This window comes from Gopherus evgoodei, chromosome 12, assembly GCF_007399415.2.
Source record: "Gopherus evgoodei ecotype Sinaloan lineage chromosome 12, rGopEvg1_v1.p, whole genome shotgun sequence".
Taxonomy (NCBI): Eukaryota; Metazoa; Chordata; order Testudines; family Testudinidae; genus Gopherus; species Gopherus evgoodei.
This window is the reverse complement of record NC_044333.1, coordinates 26793627-26813588: the sequence shown is the minus strand read 5'-3', so window position 1 is coordinate 26813588 and position 19962 is coordinate 26793627. Positions and strand designations below refer to the sequence as shown.

The 19962-nt window shown below is 38.6% G+C and overlaps 1 protein-coding gene across 1 annotated transcript in view; it reads left to right on the top strand.

Moving 5' to 3' along the window:
* The window catches only part of CDH5 (cadherin 5), a 52431-nt gene that overhangs the window by 11028 nt on the left and 21441 nt on the right, over nucleotides 1–19962 (top strand). Inside the window, exon 2 of the mRNA XM_030582274.1 lies at nucleotides 13757–13958. Coding sequence (XP_030438134.1) covers nucleotides 13770–13958 — 189 coding nt within the window. The 5' untranslated portion in view covers nucleotides 13757–13769. The remainder of the gene's footprint in view (nucleotides 1–13756; nucleotides 13959–19962) is intronic.

Below are 19962 nucleotides of genomic sequence, written 5' to 3'. Positions count from 1 at the left end.
TGAGGTTCTCATATAAAATGAAAATAGTCATCCATTTTAATGACAACTGCATTGCATAACTGATGTGGGGAGAAATGGGCGAGACTGGTTAATGCCACTACTGTTCATTTGTGTGATTTGAATTTATTTCATTGCCTGCATGATACATGTGTAACTCTTACCATAGTACAATGCCTCACTTCTCTGTAATAGCATTAACCCCTTTAGATCATTGAAATGATTCCCAAAAATGTTAGTTTACCTAGTCTCTAGGACGTGTGCTTCTGCAAAGTCTAGAAAAAGAGCCTAGTTCAATGAATAAAACACACACTATTCCATTTCCTTCTATTACGTTCATGTTCAGGGGCATAGTATGTGGGTGCTGGTGGACTGTGATATATAGCAGATCAGACTAGATGATCTAGTGGTGCCTTCTGGCCTTAAACTCTATAGCGCCCTTTTCAGACAAGGAAGTACTGTTTTAAAAAAAAATGATTCTCTGTAAGTGGAACAATTGTTTAATTAGATGTTGTTTGTGCATGTAGATTTCTGAATAAATCTACACAGCTGTGTTTGAAACTTCCCTATGCAAGGCCATTTGATATGCCCTATACGACATCCTAATCCCATTTTGGTAACGACCCATGTTCATAAATACAGGCAAATAGAAGCATTTAAGAGAAAAAAAGAGTTCTGCTTCTGGCAGACGCAGTATGCACAAAACAAATCCCATGAGTAAACACAAATTTCCCCTGACAAGTTCTGACAGGCTCCCAAGGGACCGTGTGTGTCTTCATCTCTTTCAAGCTTTCCAAGAATAACTTTAAAATACACTAACTGGCAAGTGGTGACTGCATTTTGTTCTAACACAGGCCACACTCAGAGCTGGTGCAACTGCACTGAAATTAATAGAGTTAAGGCACAGGTGAATTTGGCCCTCTGTATCTAGAAAGGAGGAAATCAATGCAGTCTGCTAGTCTGAAGAGTTCACTGAACTGTCACATGCTTTGATTTTTGCTTCCACAAAGAATTTCATGGCTGTGTCAGACTTGAATTATCATGTTCCTCCTAGGGATCACAGTTTGCAAAAAGCTTGTCCCATAACCATAGGCAAACATGTCAGTGTGAGGTGGATAAATTCATCAAAACATAAGCCAACCAAACGTATTTTTGTGAGCATGAAGCTAAGCCTAAGAGTGTATGCCAGCAAAAACATATTAACCGGTTTTCTAACAATAGACCTTCTCCATCACATCGAAAACACCACAGTTCTACAAATAGTACTCAACTCCAAACACGGCCTTCAGATATTAGAGGTTTTAAAAAAAGGCAAGACCACTTGCACTATTCATTATAAATCTAGAGACGATAAAGAAGCAGTTAGCGTATAGCTGTCCCCATAGACAAAACACTAGTCTGAACTATCTCAACAACAAAGTAAATACTTAACCCTGAGGAGTTTTTGCAGGCCAAATGAGAACTGAGATCAAGGTGGATTGCACAGGGTATAAATCAGTTCAGAATTAACTCCATATACCATACAAAATCCCTGCTCTTCTTTAGCACCAGTTGTCTCCAATATGGCTCTTGGTCTCCTTTTAATAGTTTGCTCAGGAAAGAGCCTTGTTTGAGTTGAAGGAATAAAATAACTTACTTGTCTCTTATGGAGTTCATCCCCGTATGATACTGCAAAACTACCCCTCATAGGCTTCTCATCCATCTAAAATAGATCAGAAGTGCCTGTCACCATGGTATCTAAGGCCCTGAGCCAAACCCCATTGAAATCAATAAAAAAACTCCTATTGGTTTCAAAGGTTTATGCCCCAAGTGTCCTCATCCCTGGCTTGGGAATTTTAATTCCTCTCTTCCCCTTCCCTCATAGTCTCAACCATTACCCAGCAATCCAAATGAGAGAGATTGCAATTTAAAACATATACATGTGCTTATTTGGCTGTCACACATTAACTTGTTCTAAGAATTGAGATAACTTTAGTAGGTTGCAGTTCATGGCTGACCATGTGGGAATGGGGATGGGGGTAGGGCAGGGGAAGGAGGGCAATCTTGGTGGTGCTTGTTGCTGAGCATTCATTCCCATTGCCAAATCCTTTCATCTCAGTAAAGGGCTGTCAGAAAAATTGGATGTTTGCTTAAGATCACAGTTTATGGTATGTCTTGCTCCTCAGCTTGGCAGCTACGCAGTGACTGGCTAGGAAAGAAAGGGGAATGGACTCTCTGGGAAGACAGACGTGAGCAAAAGTCAGTCAGTCAGTCAGAGATGGACAATCACAGAATGACACAAAATGTCCTCATTTGGGCTTGATGAGATGGCTACATTGCTTGGTGCTGTGCTACTCAGAGCAACTTCTCTCATTTGACTTTGAGCGTCTCATTCAAAATCAAACCAAAAGGCAAAGGGCCCTGTTTACTGTTCCTCTCCATTCACTGTTGTTTTATCCCATTCTTTGCCTATGTGGCTAAAATATTTTGGGCCAACTCTTGATGTAAGTTAAACTCCTAATCAATTCAGTGAGAGTTCTTTGGATCAGGAATGCAGGAGGATTAGACCCTTAGACTAAATATGGCCTCAGGATTTGTCTTCTCATTTTAGACCGGGGCAGGGAGGGGGAAGAACCACATAACAGTTTATACCTACAGTAATGCGGCTACTTCTGAAGAACATTTTTTTCCTTTGTGAAAAGGATCACACAAATATCAATCCAATTTCATTAAAAAAAGAGAGGAAGAAAAGACCTTTATGAGCTTTTGTAAGAGCTTTTATTTTTCCTCCTGGCTTATCTTCTTTACTCTGAAATGGCTCACTTTCATACAGACCTTGAGAACACTTTCATTGGGTTTTGCTAAATTCATTCCACATTGGTGCGGATGACTCATTCTACCTTGATTTGTTTTGTCCCCTCAGTGTTTTCGCCAGTTCTTTAGTCCAAGACTCAGCAAATCAGGTCCAGAACACATACAGAGGACTCCCGTTCTGTACGGTCACTGGGATTTTGCTGTAGTTCTGGCTGCTGCTACCAAGCTCTCTTTAGTATTTTTTATCTGTACATTTGCTTGGTGCTTTTTTTGACATTTCATTAGAGCCAGCTGGAAAACTGACAAAAATTGAAACTTTGATGAAAAACCCAATAGTCAACACTTCCCCTCCCCTATTCCCCTATGAGCTCTATATTTTAGACAATAATTGTAGGAAGACCAGATGTCCTACTTCTGTTTGTTTGATCTACTTTCCAGCAGGCCTATATATGTTTTGTGTATCCTGGGATAAGAAAGCAAATATCCTTCTTGCTATCCGACTTTATGAACATAAAGCCTGTGACTATATCTGATAAGCAATAAATCTTCATCATGCACAGCACGATTGCAAATGCTTACAGCTCCTTCTTAACCAAATTTCTTCAGATGTGAAAAAACACCAGTCCTGACTGAAGACTGTTCCGTTAATTCAGAAATATAAGATTTTTTCCTGAAGTTCCCAGGAATCATCTAAGGGATAAAACAGGCCTGGGAAATTTCAGCCCATAAAGTTCTTCTGAAAAATTATACAAGCACTTGCAAATAGGGGCCTAGAACAAAACAGTGTATTGCCTCCTATACCATAATTATACATGGCCCTTGCTGATTGGGACCCAAAATTAAGTGAATATGATGCAAAGGACACTGCAAAAGCAGCAATGTTGTGTGACCAGATTTTTAGAGGAATTGTGGTTAGGATATTTAGGTACCAATGTATACCACTGTAGCACTATCTTTCTTATAAAAATCCAAGTAAAGACATGCTTGTTTAGGATGTCTCAGAATCTGTGATGCTACAATAGTTTTTAGATAGTCACAAACATTCCACAATGCTTGGTTACCCAAAGAGATTACTTCTGTCATCTGTAAACCAGGAGGTGAAAATGACATTCCAAAATAAAATGATACAATGAAGGAAAGCACCATGTCACCACTGAGATCAGCACATTAATCTAATAAACACAAAGTGACAGACCATTGTCATAAAAGGAAGGCCAAAACAGGTCACTTCCTACAAATGCTCTAACTTCTGTATATTGCTTAGAACATTTGACAAGTGTTTTAAAAATATTTTTATGTAAAAAACAAACACCAATGTTTATCCCATTTGGAATCTCAGAAAATGATGGTTTTGTAAAGTTGAGAGTCTTGGGACATTCATATGTCGCATCATGGATCCTACCAAAAAAAGTGTTATTAGAGTTTAAAAAACTACCCAGTTAGCATTTTGCACTGAACTAAATGTACTGCCTCAGCTATTGCTACATGTGAAGCCCAAGGAAATGAAGTAGCTCATTTTTACAGCTTTAGATATAGTTCTCTAACAGAAGCTACAGTAAAGGTAACAATGCTCTTTTATTATAGTACAGTCCTGCCTCTTATTTTAATTAGATTTGTTAGTCTTTCACCAGGAAATGTTGTCTAATGATTAGATCAAGGGACTGGGAGACCAGAGCCTGTGGTTCTATGGCTAGTTCTGATACTGATCCATTGTGGGAACGTTGACAAGTCATTGAAGCTGTAAGTGCTTTGGTTCCCCAATCTGTAAGCTGTACATAATGCATGCTGTATCTACTGTACTGGTCAGGAGCTAGAGCAGGCTTTATTAGTTCATTTCTGCAAAGTGCTTTGGGGTCCCTGAAGGAAAGGTGTTTTCAAAGTATTACTAGGATTGTTTTCATTTACTAAGGTTTTATCCCTTTAAGTGCTGCAGTTAAGGTCTCTTCATTACATAAATAGGGTGGGCACTCACCTTGGAAAGAAAAAGATAATTTATTCACCTTATGTTGTTTAGTGGTTACCTTGCTGTATTACTTATTGCCAGTTATTCTATTCATGAGCCTTTATCCTTCAAAGTTCATAGACATAATATTAGATGACAAAGTGAGAACTTTTTAGTGCAGATTCTATACGGAAATACATACGATTACTGTACAGATAGACATCAGGTCAGAATCGGCTCTCAGTTACTTGAGAATAAAGCCAGTGTAATTTAACTGAGTTCAGTAGTTACTCTGGATTTACATTGGTGTAACGAGCAAAATTGGGTCTAATGTTTGTGAGCAACATTTCAGTTTACATGCATTGACCACTATGTAGTTACAAGTCCAATTCCAAGTCAATGGGAGCCCTTCCATTGAAATCAGTGAGTGGGAGCTTGGGTGCTACATCAATTAAATGCCTGCACTATATGTATCTGGTAGTTCCAATGCAGTTTATTCTTATTACAATGCTGGCAAACATTTCTATTACCACCTTCAGTAACTTATAGTGATATTTTGTGTGATGGGAAGGTTTAATTTTTCTGCAGTTCATCATACAAGAGCTCGAACTGGTTGAAATATATTTGATTGTGGTTTTTATGCCTAAAATTATAATTTTTTGGAAAAGAACAGCCATTTTCATAAATATCTTTCAGGTTCTCATTAAAAAAACTGGGGGGGTGGGGGAACCTACCATTTTTAGGTTGTCAACAAACAAATGCCAAAAAAATGGTTTCCGGTTTGTCAACAATAACCCAGAAAATTCCACAAAAACCATTAAGGAAAAGACAACAAAAAAAAGTTGCCTTCAATTTAAATTTTATATTGAAAAGATCTATTTTAAGAGCTGCTAGAGCTGATCAGAAAATTTCTGTTGCGAGTCTGATTCATGTCTGTTGTTTTCAGTCAAATTTCTTTCATGGGATATTTATCAATATTTTCCAGTTGAAATATTCTTTCAAAGGAATCTTCATTCCAAAAAAATCAAAATGATTCTCTGCATAAGATCATTGTGAGATATTTCAGCCTCCCTGGCCAGGGCAATAAAAATTGTATCAATGGCGACTGCTCAGTCATTTATTTAATCAACCATACATTAGATTTGGCTTACTGATTTACATAGGACAGAGCTATAGAACAGTGCATTTGAGAGCCTAGATATGCATCTTTTATTTTTGATGAAACTAACTTCACTTAAGCATTATATTAACTTTAAAGAATGGGAGGAAAACAGATCAGAGCTGGACAGGGACTGCAAAAATTTTCTGAAGCAACCATCACTGAAACAGGACATTTTAAAGCCAATATTGCAGAACTACTTGCAGAAAACAATTTTCTAATTACTACAGTATTTACATGCATTTGCACCAAAAACTTGATTCTAAGGAATTATACTCTTCCAATTAGGAAAAGAAACCATACCATGTGATACATGTATCTCAAAAGCAGCTTGAATATCAAAATCCTTCAGTGAACTCTCCACTTATACTTTGCAGGCTGAGAATTATTTGCTGAAATTATCCAGCACAATTTCAAATAATGAATACATCTGAGAAAATCATGATCTGCTCAAAGAAGATTTATGAGTAGAGAGAGAAGCTCAGTTAATTGAATAATTGTGAATTTTTTTCCCTGCTCTCTTCAGGACATATTTAAGGTCCTTGCTTAAAATAAATGGGGTTTAAGCTATTGGTACAAGTTGTCAGACAAAAGCTAGACTGAGCCTGTAGTCTCCGATCTGATGGAAGGAACAGCTTGGGAAGGAACTGTCTCCACATAGCTCATCCTTTATTATCCTCCTGTTCTGGAAGGATGATAGGAGGAGGGAGTAATTTACTGCAACATTTAAATGGATGCAGCTTACTCCTGCTTCTCCTGGCCCCACCAGGCCCCAAAGCCAGGCCAGCTAGTCCTGGCAGTGGATGGGGACGGATTGAATGGACTACTCTGCCCTATGCACTGCCACCCTCTTGCTGACACAGCAAGTGTCTGGAGAGCAGAGTGCACTCCACCGCTGAGCCACACCCAAGATACAGATAGGCTGAGCAAGGGGGCATCTGCGGAGGCTTACTCCCCTACTTACATGGGTATAATCTAGCCCTGCATTTTTAGCTGCTTGCTTCTGGCCACTCCAACATGCTGCACCATGTTGCATGGGGCGTACTTTCCCTTGCTCAGCTTCAACAACTCCTCCCTCCTGCTATCTCCAGCGTTTGTTGAATGAAATAGTGCACTACCTAGCCTTTCTTTGGGAATCTAACATCTGCAGGACTTGATCCTCATGCCCTTACCCAGTTACTTCTGAAGGATCTCTAAAGCTGGGACGGGGGCGAGGGATGTGTTATCCTTGAACATGAGTGGTTCCACCCCCAACTTCAGGGAAAGGAGTTCCATGGGACTGATTCACCAGAAGGGGAGCATTTTTTGCTGAAGGAGATGTTCACAGACTAGCCAGAAATGAGTGTCTCCTTGCAGGCTCCAGCTGTGCTATGGCACCAAACATCACTCATAACTATACCATACAAAGTAACAGTGATACTTCTGATTGAAATTATGGAAGCTGCCAAGAAGAAAAGAGGAATTATTTTTGGAAGGAGTCCCAGGGTTTTGTTTTCACTATGTGCTTGATTTGAAAGATATACCAAAGGGCGGGTACTAGCTTAACTGGAGAAATAGTTTTACAGAGGAAGGAGCCAGAGCTGCAGTTCTGAAGCAAGTCAAGAGACAGCAAAATTATCTGATTTTGGGGACACAGAGTCTGTTAGCCAGTAGCCAGCACAAGCAAAATCATTTTAAACTTGGGAGAACATGGAAAGAGGGATCTGCTGACTGAAGTGAAACATTTTGTATTGTAACCAAACTGTACATCTGTTTAACAGGTTCAGTCTGATACATAGGTGACAGAGGCCCCTAAATAAAATATAGTGCTTTGGGATATTCACCACTTATTAAAAATATTACTGTGCTCTGCACCATGTTTGGGGTTATTACTGTAAACTACAGCAGTATTCCCCACCCCTTCTGCCCCAGGGATGTTCCTTGCTTCTTCTTCTTGTATGTGTTCTATGTTAATGATTGACATATTGTATGAGACCCAAATGGTGAAGGCCCCATATTCCCTCACAGGGAGCTCTGTGGCAGCTTGATAAATCTTTAGAAGGATCAGGATAGTGCAGCTGGCCCAGAGCTCATACAACAGATAAACCCATCCACTTAGATTTCTCTGGATGCAGGTCTTCAATTTCCATGCCCACAGATCACCACAACATGGAGATAGCCAAGGTACTGATTATCTGTTCAGATTAAATTATTCTCTCTCTAGCAACTGCTCTTTAAAGACTAAGATGTTCAGAAAAGAGACCACCACTCTGCAGGGTTGCTGGAACAATTGGTACAGTATGGGTACTGAGAGCTATGGAACCAAACTGTTGTGAACCATGTATATAATAGAAACCACTTCAAGCCAGAGGGTGCCCCCTTCCCCTCCCCCCCGCACCCTTAGTTCCAGCACCTATGCCTCTCTGGACAACATATTTCTAAGGTTAATTGAAAGGAAAGGTATCCTTAGCACAGTGTTCTCTGGTAGATACAGGCCAGAGCCTCAAAGTTTGGATCCATATCTGAATTTCCCAGTGGCTGGCATTGGACAGGTGGTTTTGGTTCAGAGGCATCTCTCTTGCCTGTGGATATTCTCCTGTAAAAAGCAAAACAAACTAACGGGGGTGAATTATTCTCCTTTAGGTAAGGTAGGAATAATGTGAAAGACAAGCTTCTCTCCCCTCCTTGTACTCTAATGAAGACGCTGGCCACTTAAGATGATAACACTTTCTGAGAGCATCTTTGTAAATATGTCAGTTCTAGTGAAGTTAATAGCAATTTAAGCTTGCAGTGCAGTGTTTCAGTCTTCTCAACTAGCCATTACAATATAGCAATGAACAACAAGATAATTACTGTACTAGGGCTGGAACAGAATGATGAAAAGCACCATTCCCTTCATTCCTAGGGAGAAAACAGGCTGGTACAAAGACAGATTTCAGCCTGTTGTTCTCTTTCCTGAGGACGGGGGTAGCGGGGTCTTTTTCACAAGTATTTCCCAAAGCTACATTCAATCCTAACTGACATTAACAAACTGTTTTCAGATTAATCTGAACTATGGATGATCAAGGGTTGATATATATGGTTAAGTAGTCACCATGACTTTGAGAATCAAAATCCCCCCAGGATCCTTTATATTTTGCAGTGTAAGGTTTCTCAATTGCAAACAAAATCAATTACTTCCTAGATGTGCATCTTAAACATAGTTTAACAATTAGCATTTAATATTAAAGAAGCTACAATCGTTTTGCCCAGCAGTTTCCTACACATCGACATAGAAGGAGGAATGCAGTGTGTGTAGCTCCCGTACGAAGATGCAGAATAAAGGGACAGGAAAAAACAAACATATCACTATGACATGAAGGTCCTAAAACACCACATTCCAACCATGTTACAGCACTGCAGAACAACAGTAACTGCCTAAGACTGAAGAATAACTTTGGAATACGTCTGACTACCTTACCTCCCAAAATATTGTCTTAATAGAATATCCAGCTAATCGTGTGGTGTCTACTCTTCTGTCACTAATAATTGCTTCTCTTTTGATATACCTACTGACAATTGATCAGAGGTAATGGGAAGCAATTTACATGTAATTTCAAGTTCTCCAACTATTTGAATGTTAACTTTCCCTGAAAGTCCTTTGTACTGTAGAAGGGAAAATTCAGAAGGAAAATTTGGCAGCTTTGCTAATAGTATAAACTTCTCAATCTGATATGAAAGTCAGGTCTAAAGTTAGTTAATAATAAAGTGATTTAAATATTGTTCTAGAGAACAGCTTCAGAAACATCAACTCTATACCTTGTACAGTTTAAGAATAAAAAAGGCAGAGGGGACTGCGTGTTTGGTTTTAAACTTTTCCAAGACCTAAAGATTTCTCTGAGCTGGCTCATTTGTTCCTGTGTTGTACTCAGAACTGGTTGAAACATTTCACATTAAACATGTTTTCATTCAAAAGATGGGGTTTTTTCTAAGTCAATATTTTCGTGAAAATATGGATTTCAGCAGAATTTACTGTCTGGAAAATCAAAACATTTCATTTCATCGAGCCAGAACCTTTTGTTTCAGGTTGAGTTGGCATTAATCTTTGCATCTGCCTGAACTGTCGTATTGCCTCCTACCCACATTCACCCCATGGGCTGTGCTTCCTTGGCACACTACATCTCCTGCGATGCACAGAGCTTCCCCCTGCGTCTAAGCAGTTGCTTCCATGATGAACTGAGGCAGCTCAGACAGATGCAGTGTAGTATGAGCAAACAAAACCAAATGGGAAGTTTTGATTCGTGAATGTTGAAACGTTCATATGAACAGTATCAAGCAATGTTCTAACAGAAATTTTTTTCTTTCATGAAAAGTTTTGATATTTCATATTTTTTTCCTGATTTGGATGAAAATGAATGTCAAAATTTCAGAATTTACTATGGGATAGAAGTACTATATACCTAGATAGCATTCATCACCATGTATTTTTTGACAGGTTTCCATGCCCCATTTAGGAATTATATCCCACCCTCCATCCCTGTTTCCGTTGGTGTCGAAGTTTGGTGCCGTCGGCCATTTTTTTTTAAAAAAATTGATGATTATTTTTTATGTTTGAATAGGGGGTATGTTGCGTGCTTGTGCTTTGATACATTTGCTTGTTTGTTTAGAGAAAAAGGATGAAAGAAGAGTGAGAGAGCATAAAGATTAAAAAAATTAAGTTTTGGTAAAGTTTAGAGAAAAAAGGAAAGAAAGGTTGTTTGATGAGGGTAAGGAGAGATGATTTTAAAGGTAGTTTGGCATTTTATTAAAGAATAGAAAGAGAGAACTTTAAAGAAATTGAGATTTTTAAAGGGTTAATTTGAAAGAATAGAGGCAAGTTGTTAAAGAAAAGAGATTTTTGGTGAGGTTTAATAAGAGAGAATTTTAAAGGACTAGTTTGGTATGTTATTAAAGAATTAAAAATGTTGAGATAATGTAAAAGGTGTATTAAATATAAGGGTAGGTTAAGAAAAGAGCATTTAAAAATATTAAATAATATTGAAAAATTGATTTAAAAAAACACACATGGCAAAAAAAAGGGCATTTACTGAAGCAGAGACTGTTTAGTAAGCACATGGTAAAAAAGTATAAAGACAGGTTAATAGTAAGGCCTTTAAACTATTAAATACAAGTATAGGTTTTAAAAAGAATATTTAAAAAGAGTTAAATAAAAAAGAGAAACATATAAAGATAGGTTAAAAGAGAGAACAGGGTAAGAAAAGGGAAAAGAAAGCCCCTTTTCAAAGGGCAAAGATAGACAGCACGTGGTTGAGTCAGAGAGAGAGAAAGAGAGATTTTACCCTTCCAAGTGTTTCTGCGGAAAAAGAACTTCCCAGGTTCACAGCCCCTCAGGCTTGTTATCACCGCCTGATTTGGACTGGTCCAATCAGATGTTGTTCTACAGCAGTGTCGTAGAATTCATTTTCCTGAACCAGTCCTATAATCCCAAGGTTTTAAAACAAGAGCCATCACCCTTCCCCGCCACACCTTTAACTGCCTTATTCTTATCTAAAAAAAACAGACCCCAAGCATTTTTCCCCACTATGTAGCACTTTTACATAGGGGCCTTAATAAAAGTTAAAACCATAAGCCCTTAGTAACAAACAATTTTTAAAAGTTTCCCCCTACGTTTTAGACTAACATTGGTTACTGTTTAGTGAGACAATTTGAAGCAGCGTGCTTTTTCACCAAAAACAGCCTTTGTAAGCCAGTGGATCAGAGAGAAGAAGATTTCTTCTTCCTCTACTTTTTAACAAATAGAGGTGAAACTCTTATAAAGGAATAAACACTTTAAAAGACAAGCCTATAAGACGACACATCCCTTCATGTAACATTTTTATAGGTGTGTTTCAATAAAATAGAGCATGCAGAAACACCCCAGGTTTAAAACCACAGGGCCTTAGTTACAGCCAGTTTATACTCCCCTTATTCTGTAAACCAGTGGATCAGAAAGAAGAAGTTTGTTTCTCCCCCCAACTTTTTAACAAATGCAATTGAAAGTTATATTAAGTTTTGTAAAGGAATAAACACTTGAGAAGACAAACCTATATGAAGAAAGAGCCCTTTATTTAGCACTTTTGCATGTGTTGTTATAAAAAATGAGCATGCAGAAACAACCCAGAGTTAAACCCACAAACCCTTACTAACAAGACGTTTTTAAAAGCTTTTCCCTATGTTTTTAGTGAGGACAATTAGAAGCTGCAGCAAAAACAGTGTCTGTGAGCCAGTGGATCAGAGGGAAGATGACTGCTTCTTCCCCCACTTCTTAACAAACAGAGATGAAAGTTATATTAAGGCTTGTAAGGGAATAAACACTTGAAAAGACAAGCCTATATGAAGAGACATCCCTTCATTTAGCACTTTTGCATATGTTTCAATAAAAAAAGAGCATGCCGAAACATTCCAGGGTTAAAAACACAGAAAACCTCATAGACTCATAGGTCAGAAGGGACCAATATGATCATCTAGTCTGACCTCCTGCACAAGGCAGGCCACAGAACCCTACCCATCCACTTTTATAACAACCTCTTTATAAAAGTAACAAATAGTGATAAAAAAAATTCCCCTATGTTTTAGGGAGGGAAAGCCCTAAACTATTGGCTAACAATATCGTGCAGCCTCCCTCCCTAAGTAAGGAGCTTCTATTTAAACAGGTCTGAAGATTAAAAATGGCTGCACCTAGAAGGCTGGCAGTCAAGCCTCTCATGAAGAGATGTTACACCTTTTTTATTACAACACATGCAAAAGTGCTAAATAAAGGGCTGTTTCTTCATATAGGTTTGTCTTTTCAGGTGATTATTCCTTTACCAAAAAAAAATTAATATAACTTTCACTTGTATTTGTTGAAAAGCAGGCAAAGCAGCAGCCTTCTTAGCTATGATCCGCTAACTCACAGATGCTGTTTTTGTTAAATTTCTGTTAGAACATTGTTTTGATACTGTCCATAAGAATCTTTTAATATTCATGACTCAAAACTTCCTATTTGATTTTATTCAGCTGATATAACTCTGCATCCACCTGAGTTGCCTCAGTTCATCATGGGAGCAACTGCTTAGACACAAGGGGAAGCTCTGTGCATCGCAGGAGATGTAGTCTGACAAGGAAGCACAGCCCACAGGGGTGAATGGGTCTGGTGGGCTGGGCCGGTTTGTTTACCTGCAGCATCCACAGGTTTGGCCGATCGCAGCTCTCAATGGCCACGGTTCACCATTCCAGGCAATGGGGGCTGCAGGAAGCGGCAGCCAGCACCTCCCCTTGGCCTGCTTCATCTCTCCTTACTCAACCTCATCAAACAACTTCTCTTTCCTTTTGCCCTCTAAACCTTACCAATGCTTTCTTTTTTTAATCTTTATGCTCTCATACTCTATCCTTTTTCTCTAAACAAAAAAGCAAATGTATCTGAGCACAAGCACGCAACATACCCCCTATTCAAACATAAAAAATAATCAACAAAATATTTTCTCAAAATGGCCTTCGGCGCCAGACTTCGACGCCAATGGAAATGGGGATAGAGGGTGGAATATAAGCCCTAACTGGGGTGTGGAAACCTATCAAAAATACCTGGTGATGAATGCTATCAAGGTATATACTACTGATGGAAATTCCATTTTTTGATCAGCGTTAGTTGTACTGTAATTAATTGGCCTGATACTCTAGGGTAAATCCAGTAACTTCAGTGGAGTTAATTGTGACTTATATTGGTGTGGGAACAAATGTAGGCTCCGTAGGTTTATTGGCTTGGATGTTGAGCTGAGCCAGAGCCAATTCTGAGCCTTCATGAGTTTGGCTCTCTCTAGCAGCCATTTACCATTACTTAAGAAATCTCTGTTCTATATTCCCTACTGTTCATATTTTACAATGTTTTCTAGGTTGCAAAAGAAGATGAAAAAGTTTATTCTCCTTTTCTCCCTGATCTTGGCTCCAGCCTCTGTTTACACAGAAGATTTCAAGACAAAACTAAATCTTTCACCAAGCAGTAACAGTCATAAACGATTTAAGAGAGAATGGATCTGGAATCAAATGCATATCATGGAAGAGATTAATTCACCATTACCACATCATGTTGGAAAGGTAATTAACAATGTATTAGCAATCAATCAGCAGTTACTAACTAGGATGAAACAATACCATGCAAGAGCTTGATGAACAGGTTTACTTTTTGACATTGTAGGTGTGACAGAAGAAAGAAAATTGTAATGTGGTTTTAATCCCAAGCTACAGGATGGGGGTAATGGTAACAATTTGAAGACTTATAGTAAACCAAGAATAATGTCACAAAACCAAAATCTATTTTATTTGTAAAATACAAATAGGTTTTATAAATTGGTTGGACATCTGTGCAACTGGGAAGTATTTTGGTGGCATACAGGTGTAATGGGATGAATGGTAAATTAGTTGCACTAATATTACACTACCATTTTCCCGCATCTCAGTTTATCTTCTTCCTGAAACACAGGCCAGAATTCTGTCTTTTAATGACCATATCTTCTGCTGATGTAAATTGGCCCAGCTCTATTAACTTCAGTGCAGCTACACCAGTTTATTCCAGCTATGGATCTAGCTCATGCTTCTAGGTTCTAAATAAATGTATTGAGAAGTGAACTTGTGCTTTTATTACAATATTCATAAATTCTGACTGCTGTTCTCCTTTTAGAGGGAAAGTGAGCATGAGGAAGTGGTTATGGGTGGTTCAGTATCAGAGACAAAACTTGATTACCAGAGAAACTGCATAATTCTATAGACAATAGAGAAATGATTAGGTAGTTTAGCATGCCAGTCTCTCTCTCTGGATACACGTTACTACTGTACTTCTCATCCCCCAGTGACTGTAAATTAGTATTTGGTTATTTAGGGAGAGTTAGGAACACAATTTACAGCCTGCTTTGGGAATAGTAGAGTTAGTTGAAAATGCCTGCAGTAAGCATGGATAGTTTTACAAGACTATTTAATAAAATTTTCTCTCTCTCGCACACACACACACACACACAAATCACTCATTTAAATTTAAGTATCAAACTATGCTAATCTTATTTACCCTCTACTCTGACTCTCCAAAGTCAGTTCTACTAAAACAACCTATAATCTGCAAGTTTGATAGATTCATGTGGCAGTCATGAAACAAATTATCCTATAGAGCATTTTGAGACAACGGTTGATCCACCAACAAGCAACATGGTCTACATTGAGAATCCAGTTTTACTGAAAATAGATTTAATCTGTTCATTGTGCAGCAGAAGTGCATATTCTAATTACTCCATGGTTGCTCCCTAAAAATCACATATGACATTACTGAACTTGTGCTTCATTTTTAAATTGACAATAAAGCTGCGATATGCTAGGGGCGGCTTCAGGCACCAGCGCACCAAGCATGTGCCTGGGGCGGCAAGCCACGGGGGCAGCCTGCCAGTCGCAGTGAGGGCGGCAGTCAGGCTGCCTTCGGTGGCACACCTGCGGGAGGTCCACCGGTCCCACGGTTTCGGCGGCAATTCAGCGGTGGGTACACCATAGGTGCAGGACCGGTGGACCTCCCGCAGGCATGCCATTGAATCCGTGTTACCAGCGGACCTCCCGCAGTCATGCCGCCGAAAGCCACCTGACTGCCATGCTTGGGGCGGCAAAATACATAGAGCTGCCCCTGGATATGCTTAATATTTGTAATTGTAGCTTCATGCATCTGCATTTCACTATTACCTGTAGATACCAATCTGTGCAGATTAAAAAAAGAAGAGTAATTTGAATGAGATGCTTTATTTTTGCACATCTTTTTTTTTAAATTATGCCAAAAGTCAAGATGTGCAGAGTCTATTTGATGCAAAAACAAAACTCTTGTGTTGTGTGCTCATTTAATTTGATAATTTGTTATTTGTGCGCATATGAATTATAAACAGCTAATAGAGCCACATAGCTAAGGAATGGATACAGTCAGTGTAAATAAATCAGAATTCAGAAGTTAATGAGTTTATTTATAGATTTTACCCTCAACAAGCACCTGATTCAAAGCTCAGTGAAATCAATAGGAGTTTTTCCATTGATTTCAATCTGTTGTATTGGGCCCAAAATACAATTGTAGCAAATCTGAAGAGAGTTCTTTCTGCTTATTTCTTTGTGGATTTCATTAATAGGTCCTAATTTCAAGGTCATAGGTCAGATCTACAACCTTACTGCAAATCCAGGGGGAAACTACCTTTCCAAAAATATATTATCATATCTTCAGCTTCTAACAGTCTCAGAAGAGTTTAAGTCCTACCACTTATATCTGCAGGCTGCCTGAGTTATACTGTATTTAGACTAGTGTCATTATCAGCACTCAATCAACTTATTTCTGTGTGCATGGCAAATTTGCATATTCTAATTAAACAACTGTGTTGACTTCAAGTCTCTGTAATAAGAAAAATCAGTCACCATGACATATAAAATGTCTCATGAACACTAGATGAATTAAATATACTAAAGGGATACAATTCTAACCTGTCAGCCATTCTCCAGGCATGCTGTGTTCATGGCTAATCTCAAACAGGTTGTCAATTTTTGTGTTTTGTTTTATTCTTTTATTCATCGAGCCATCAAACTAGAACCATGAAAATTTGGCAGCTAAACCTGACATGCCTGCTATATACCGCAAGAGTGAACATCATTTGAAAGATTCCCTTTAGGGTATACACAAAGGGTGGAATTTTAGGCCATTGCCAACCACTCTTGAAATTTACTCTCATTAGACTTAATGTAAAAGTTTACCATGGACTTTAAAAGGCAGAAGAGTTATACCAGCACTCAGTGAGTTGATAATACCACCTTAGATGCAGTTGTGGTATTAACTTGTTTGGTTCTCTTTCTTTTAAAAGAAAGCCTATAGTTCTCAGATTAGACCAAAATGGGGGGGGAGGGGCTATATTTGGAAATGTTGTAGTCCTCAGGTTTTTTCACAATTCAGTAAAAAATTAATTGTTAAAAAAAAAGAGCATTGACCTACTTGCAAACTCATTTTCTATAGTACATTGCTCATAAAATCCTATGATTAACTGCACATCACCCTGGCAAAGTTCTTCAAATGTAGTCTTTCAGTCTGAACAAGTTTGACACTTTTCTGATAAATGCAGCTGTATGTTTTCTTCCCATGTACGACAATCAGCACCTGTCAGCCTGCCTTGGTAAAATGAAACAGACTTTTCTGGATCAGCGCTGTTTACTGGCGGTGAGCGAGACAGAAAGAGGCCATGGGGTATCTCAGCTAACACAGGGCATTTCTGCTTCATTTCAAACCAATTCAATAGGAGATTGAGAAGAACACCTCTATTCCTGGTGCTGTCCTAAATAAGAGAATAATTCACTTTGTATGGTGCTCTGTGGTCTTCCAGCAATGGAATGCTTTTGATTACTTTTGCAAAGTCTGCATGCAAGGCATTGGATTGGCAGGATTGAACACTTGATAAGTCTCTAAATAAAGGCTACAACAGCAGGCATGTAGAATTGAGTGACAGCAGCAGGAATAGGCTCATATAGGTTGATTTTATTTTTTATGACCCAGGATGCTTTCTCTATAGGTTCATCCCCACAGTTTTAACAAAGGCAGTTTTGGAAGTCCCTGTGCTACATTGAATCAGACAAATAGAGATTGAGAGAGAGAAGACACAGTATATGCTCCTACCTTTAATATGTGGTGAGAGTTTTTAACGTGTGGTATAGGACAACAGTGGGATGGGAAATAGGCAAATTATTTACATCACCAAGTATAATAAGAAAAGAATTCATACAGTAAAGCAGAGAATCTATTCTTTGCATCTCAGTTGTAGTAGGAATGCACACAGCAGTGGGATGCTAGCCAAAATCCTGTGAGACTGTCTTATCAGTTACCTGCAAATATATCAAGAGAGGGCACTTCCTTGGAGCATTACAAGGGGAAAGGGCTGATCCAAAGCAAAAAACCTCAGTGGAGAAGCAGTTATCCCATCAAGAAATAATATTCAGGCATCTAATTGAGAGCTAGAAAACAATATGAAAAAAGCCTAATTTTTCCGACGCATTTAAAATAAGACTGCTATAGGGAACAATCCGGCATTAGTCCCTGTGGGGATGGACTAGCCAATCTAACAAGATTTTTCCACTAATCAGACCATGATCTATCTGGGCAGATTCTACCAGTGAGAAAAGTAACAGCTAATGAAAAGTTAAAGTGTTAGAACCACCAAAATTTACACTCTCTCTCCCTCTTTAGCTAGGTATTAATATCAAAATTACAGCACCTAGACTTAAGACCACTTTACGAAGTTAGGAAGCCCTTCAATGAATGTGGTTTCTTCCCACAAACCCAATCATAAAATTAACTTCTAAGGAACGTGTTGAAATATACAAATACCTGCATAGACTCTACTTATTGAAGGGTTTTATTAAAAATGGGAATAGTTTTAAAATCATAAGCATCTCTCTTCAGTAAGGAAATATATAGATGGTGCAGAGTTGGTGTAAAGGCTCTGGGCCACACCACTATGGCCCCTGGTGCAGGGGATGTGCTGGGGCATCCTGACAACCTGAGAAGCCTTGGCTGCCAGCATGAACTCTGGAAATCACTGTCATCTAGCACAATTCAAGCTGCCCTCAGTTGCATCTCAGGAGTTCTAAGACACTCCTCAGCAGCCCCAGGATCAGGAAGCCACAAAAAACATGACGTAAAATGTGGAATAAAGGAAGAAGAAGAATTCCATGACATACTACAAAAAGGGGGGATGTAAACAAAAAACTGTTTAACAGCAATAGCCTGACCATCAGCAAGATAAAGCAGAAATGCTAAACACAAAAGCAAATGCAACCTCTGATAACATCAGAAATGTAGGAGTGGAAATTCTTGGTTAATTATAGGGACTGCTGGTGAGTATCCAACTGCAATAAATGGAATAAGAGTGCTAATATATCGAGAGCATATATCTTTGTACAATAAATGTTATTTTAAGTAGTTTAAATCTTCTATCAGGAATCAGGAGATAAGATGTCGAAATAGAAGAATCAAAGTTACCTCCAGGTTAACAATAATGTACAGAACCTGTAGGGAGAGTGAATTCAATATTTTTTAAAGTTGATTGTATATTTTATCCCTTTTCCCCCATCCTTTTTATGTCAGTCATCTTCATAAATTGTAAACTACTGAATCTTATTACATGCTTTGAAAGTGCCTAGCACACTGAGGTTACTACTATAAACCAAATAGCAGTAGAAGGAAGGAAGGAATAAAATAAATAAATATTACCACTGGGGTGTGACAGATGATCCACCACTCCAAGAGGCCCTGAATTCCATGGGTGAAATCCTGACCACAGTGAAGTCAATAGCAAAACACCAAACGGGGTCAGGATTTGACCCCAGGATTCAAAATCTGTGATAAGTGGAACACTTACCTGATGATCATAGCAATCCCAAATTAAGTGTTTGCGTAAGATTTCCATTACAGAAATTATAAAAATCCTCAACTGTTTCCTCAAGTCCATTTATTTATTCAGTTGAAATGCTGAACCAGAGCAAGTATGTAACATTTGGGTAAGGCTTACAAATATGGCATTAAAACCAAGAAACCTAAGCCCAGATCTTCAAAATTAACTAGTGATTTCGGATGATAGCTTAGGAAACTGCATTAAAGAGGGTCAAACTTCCAGAGGGTGGGTGCTGGGGACTCTCTCAAAATCAGAAAGTCATTAGTCACTTAGTTTTTGAAAGTCTTGGGATAAGACAACATTATTGGAAAAACAAAGCTAGTGAGTTTTTCCAGTCTCAGCATTTAGGTCTGAATATTCAGGCCATCTTCAGTGGGATAATGTATATTGCTAATAGTTGGATTTAATTTATGAAAAGAGTAGCTAGGAAGAGGTGATAGTGGAAAGGTGATATAGGAATCAAATGGCCTCAAAAACTCAACTGTAAAGTTTGGTGGTGCACTTAGGTGAGATTTTATACACACAGTTCTTATTGCAAATTGGATAACTGCCTATGCTTCAAAGGGGAAATGAGGCAGGAATTCCCTAATTTATACTTGATTTGTGCAAACCAGCAACTGCAAATTATTTATAGATGAATTAAAGCAATGGCTTCC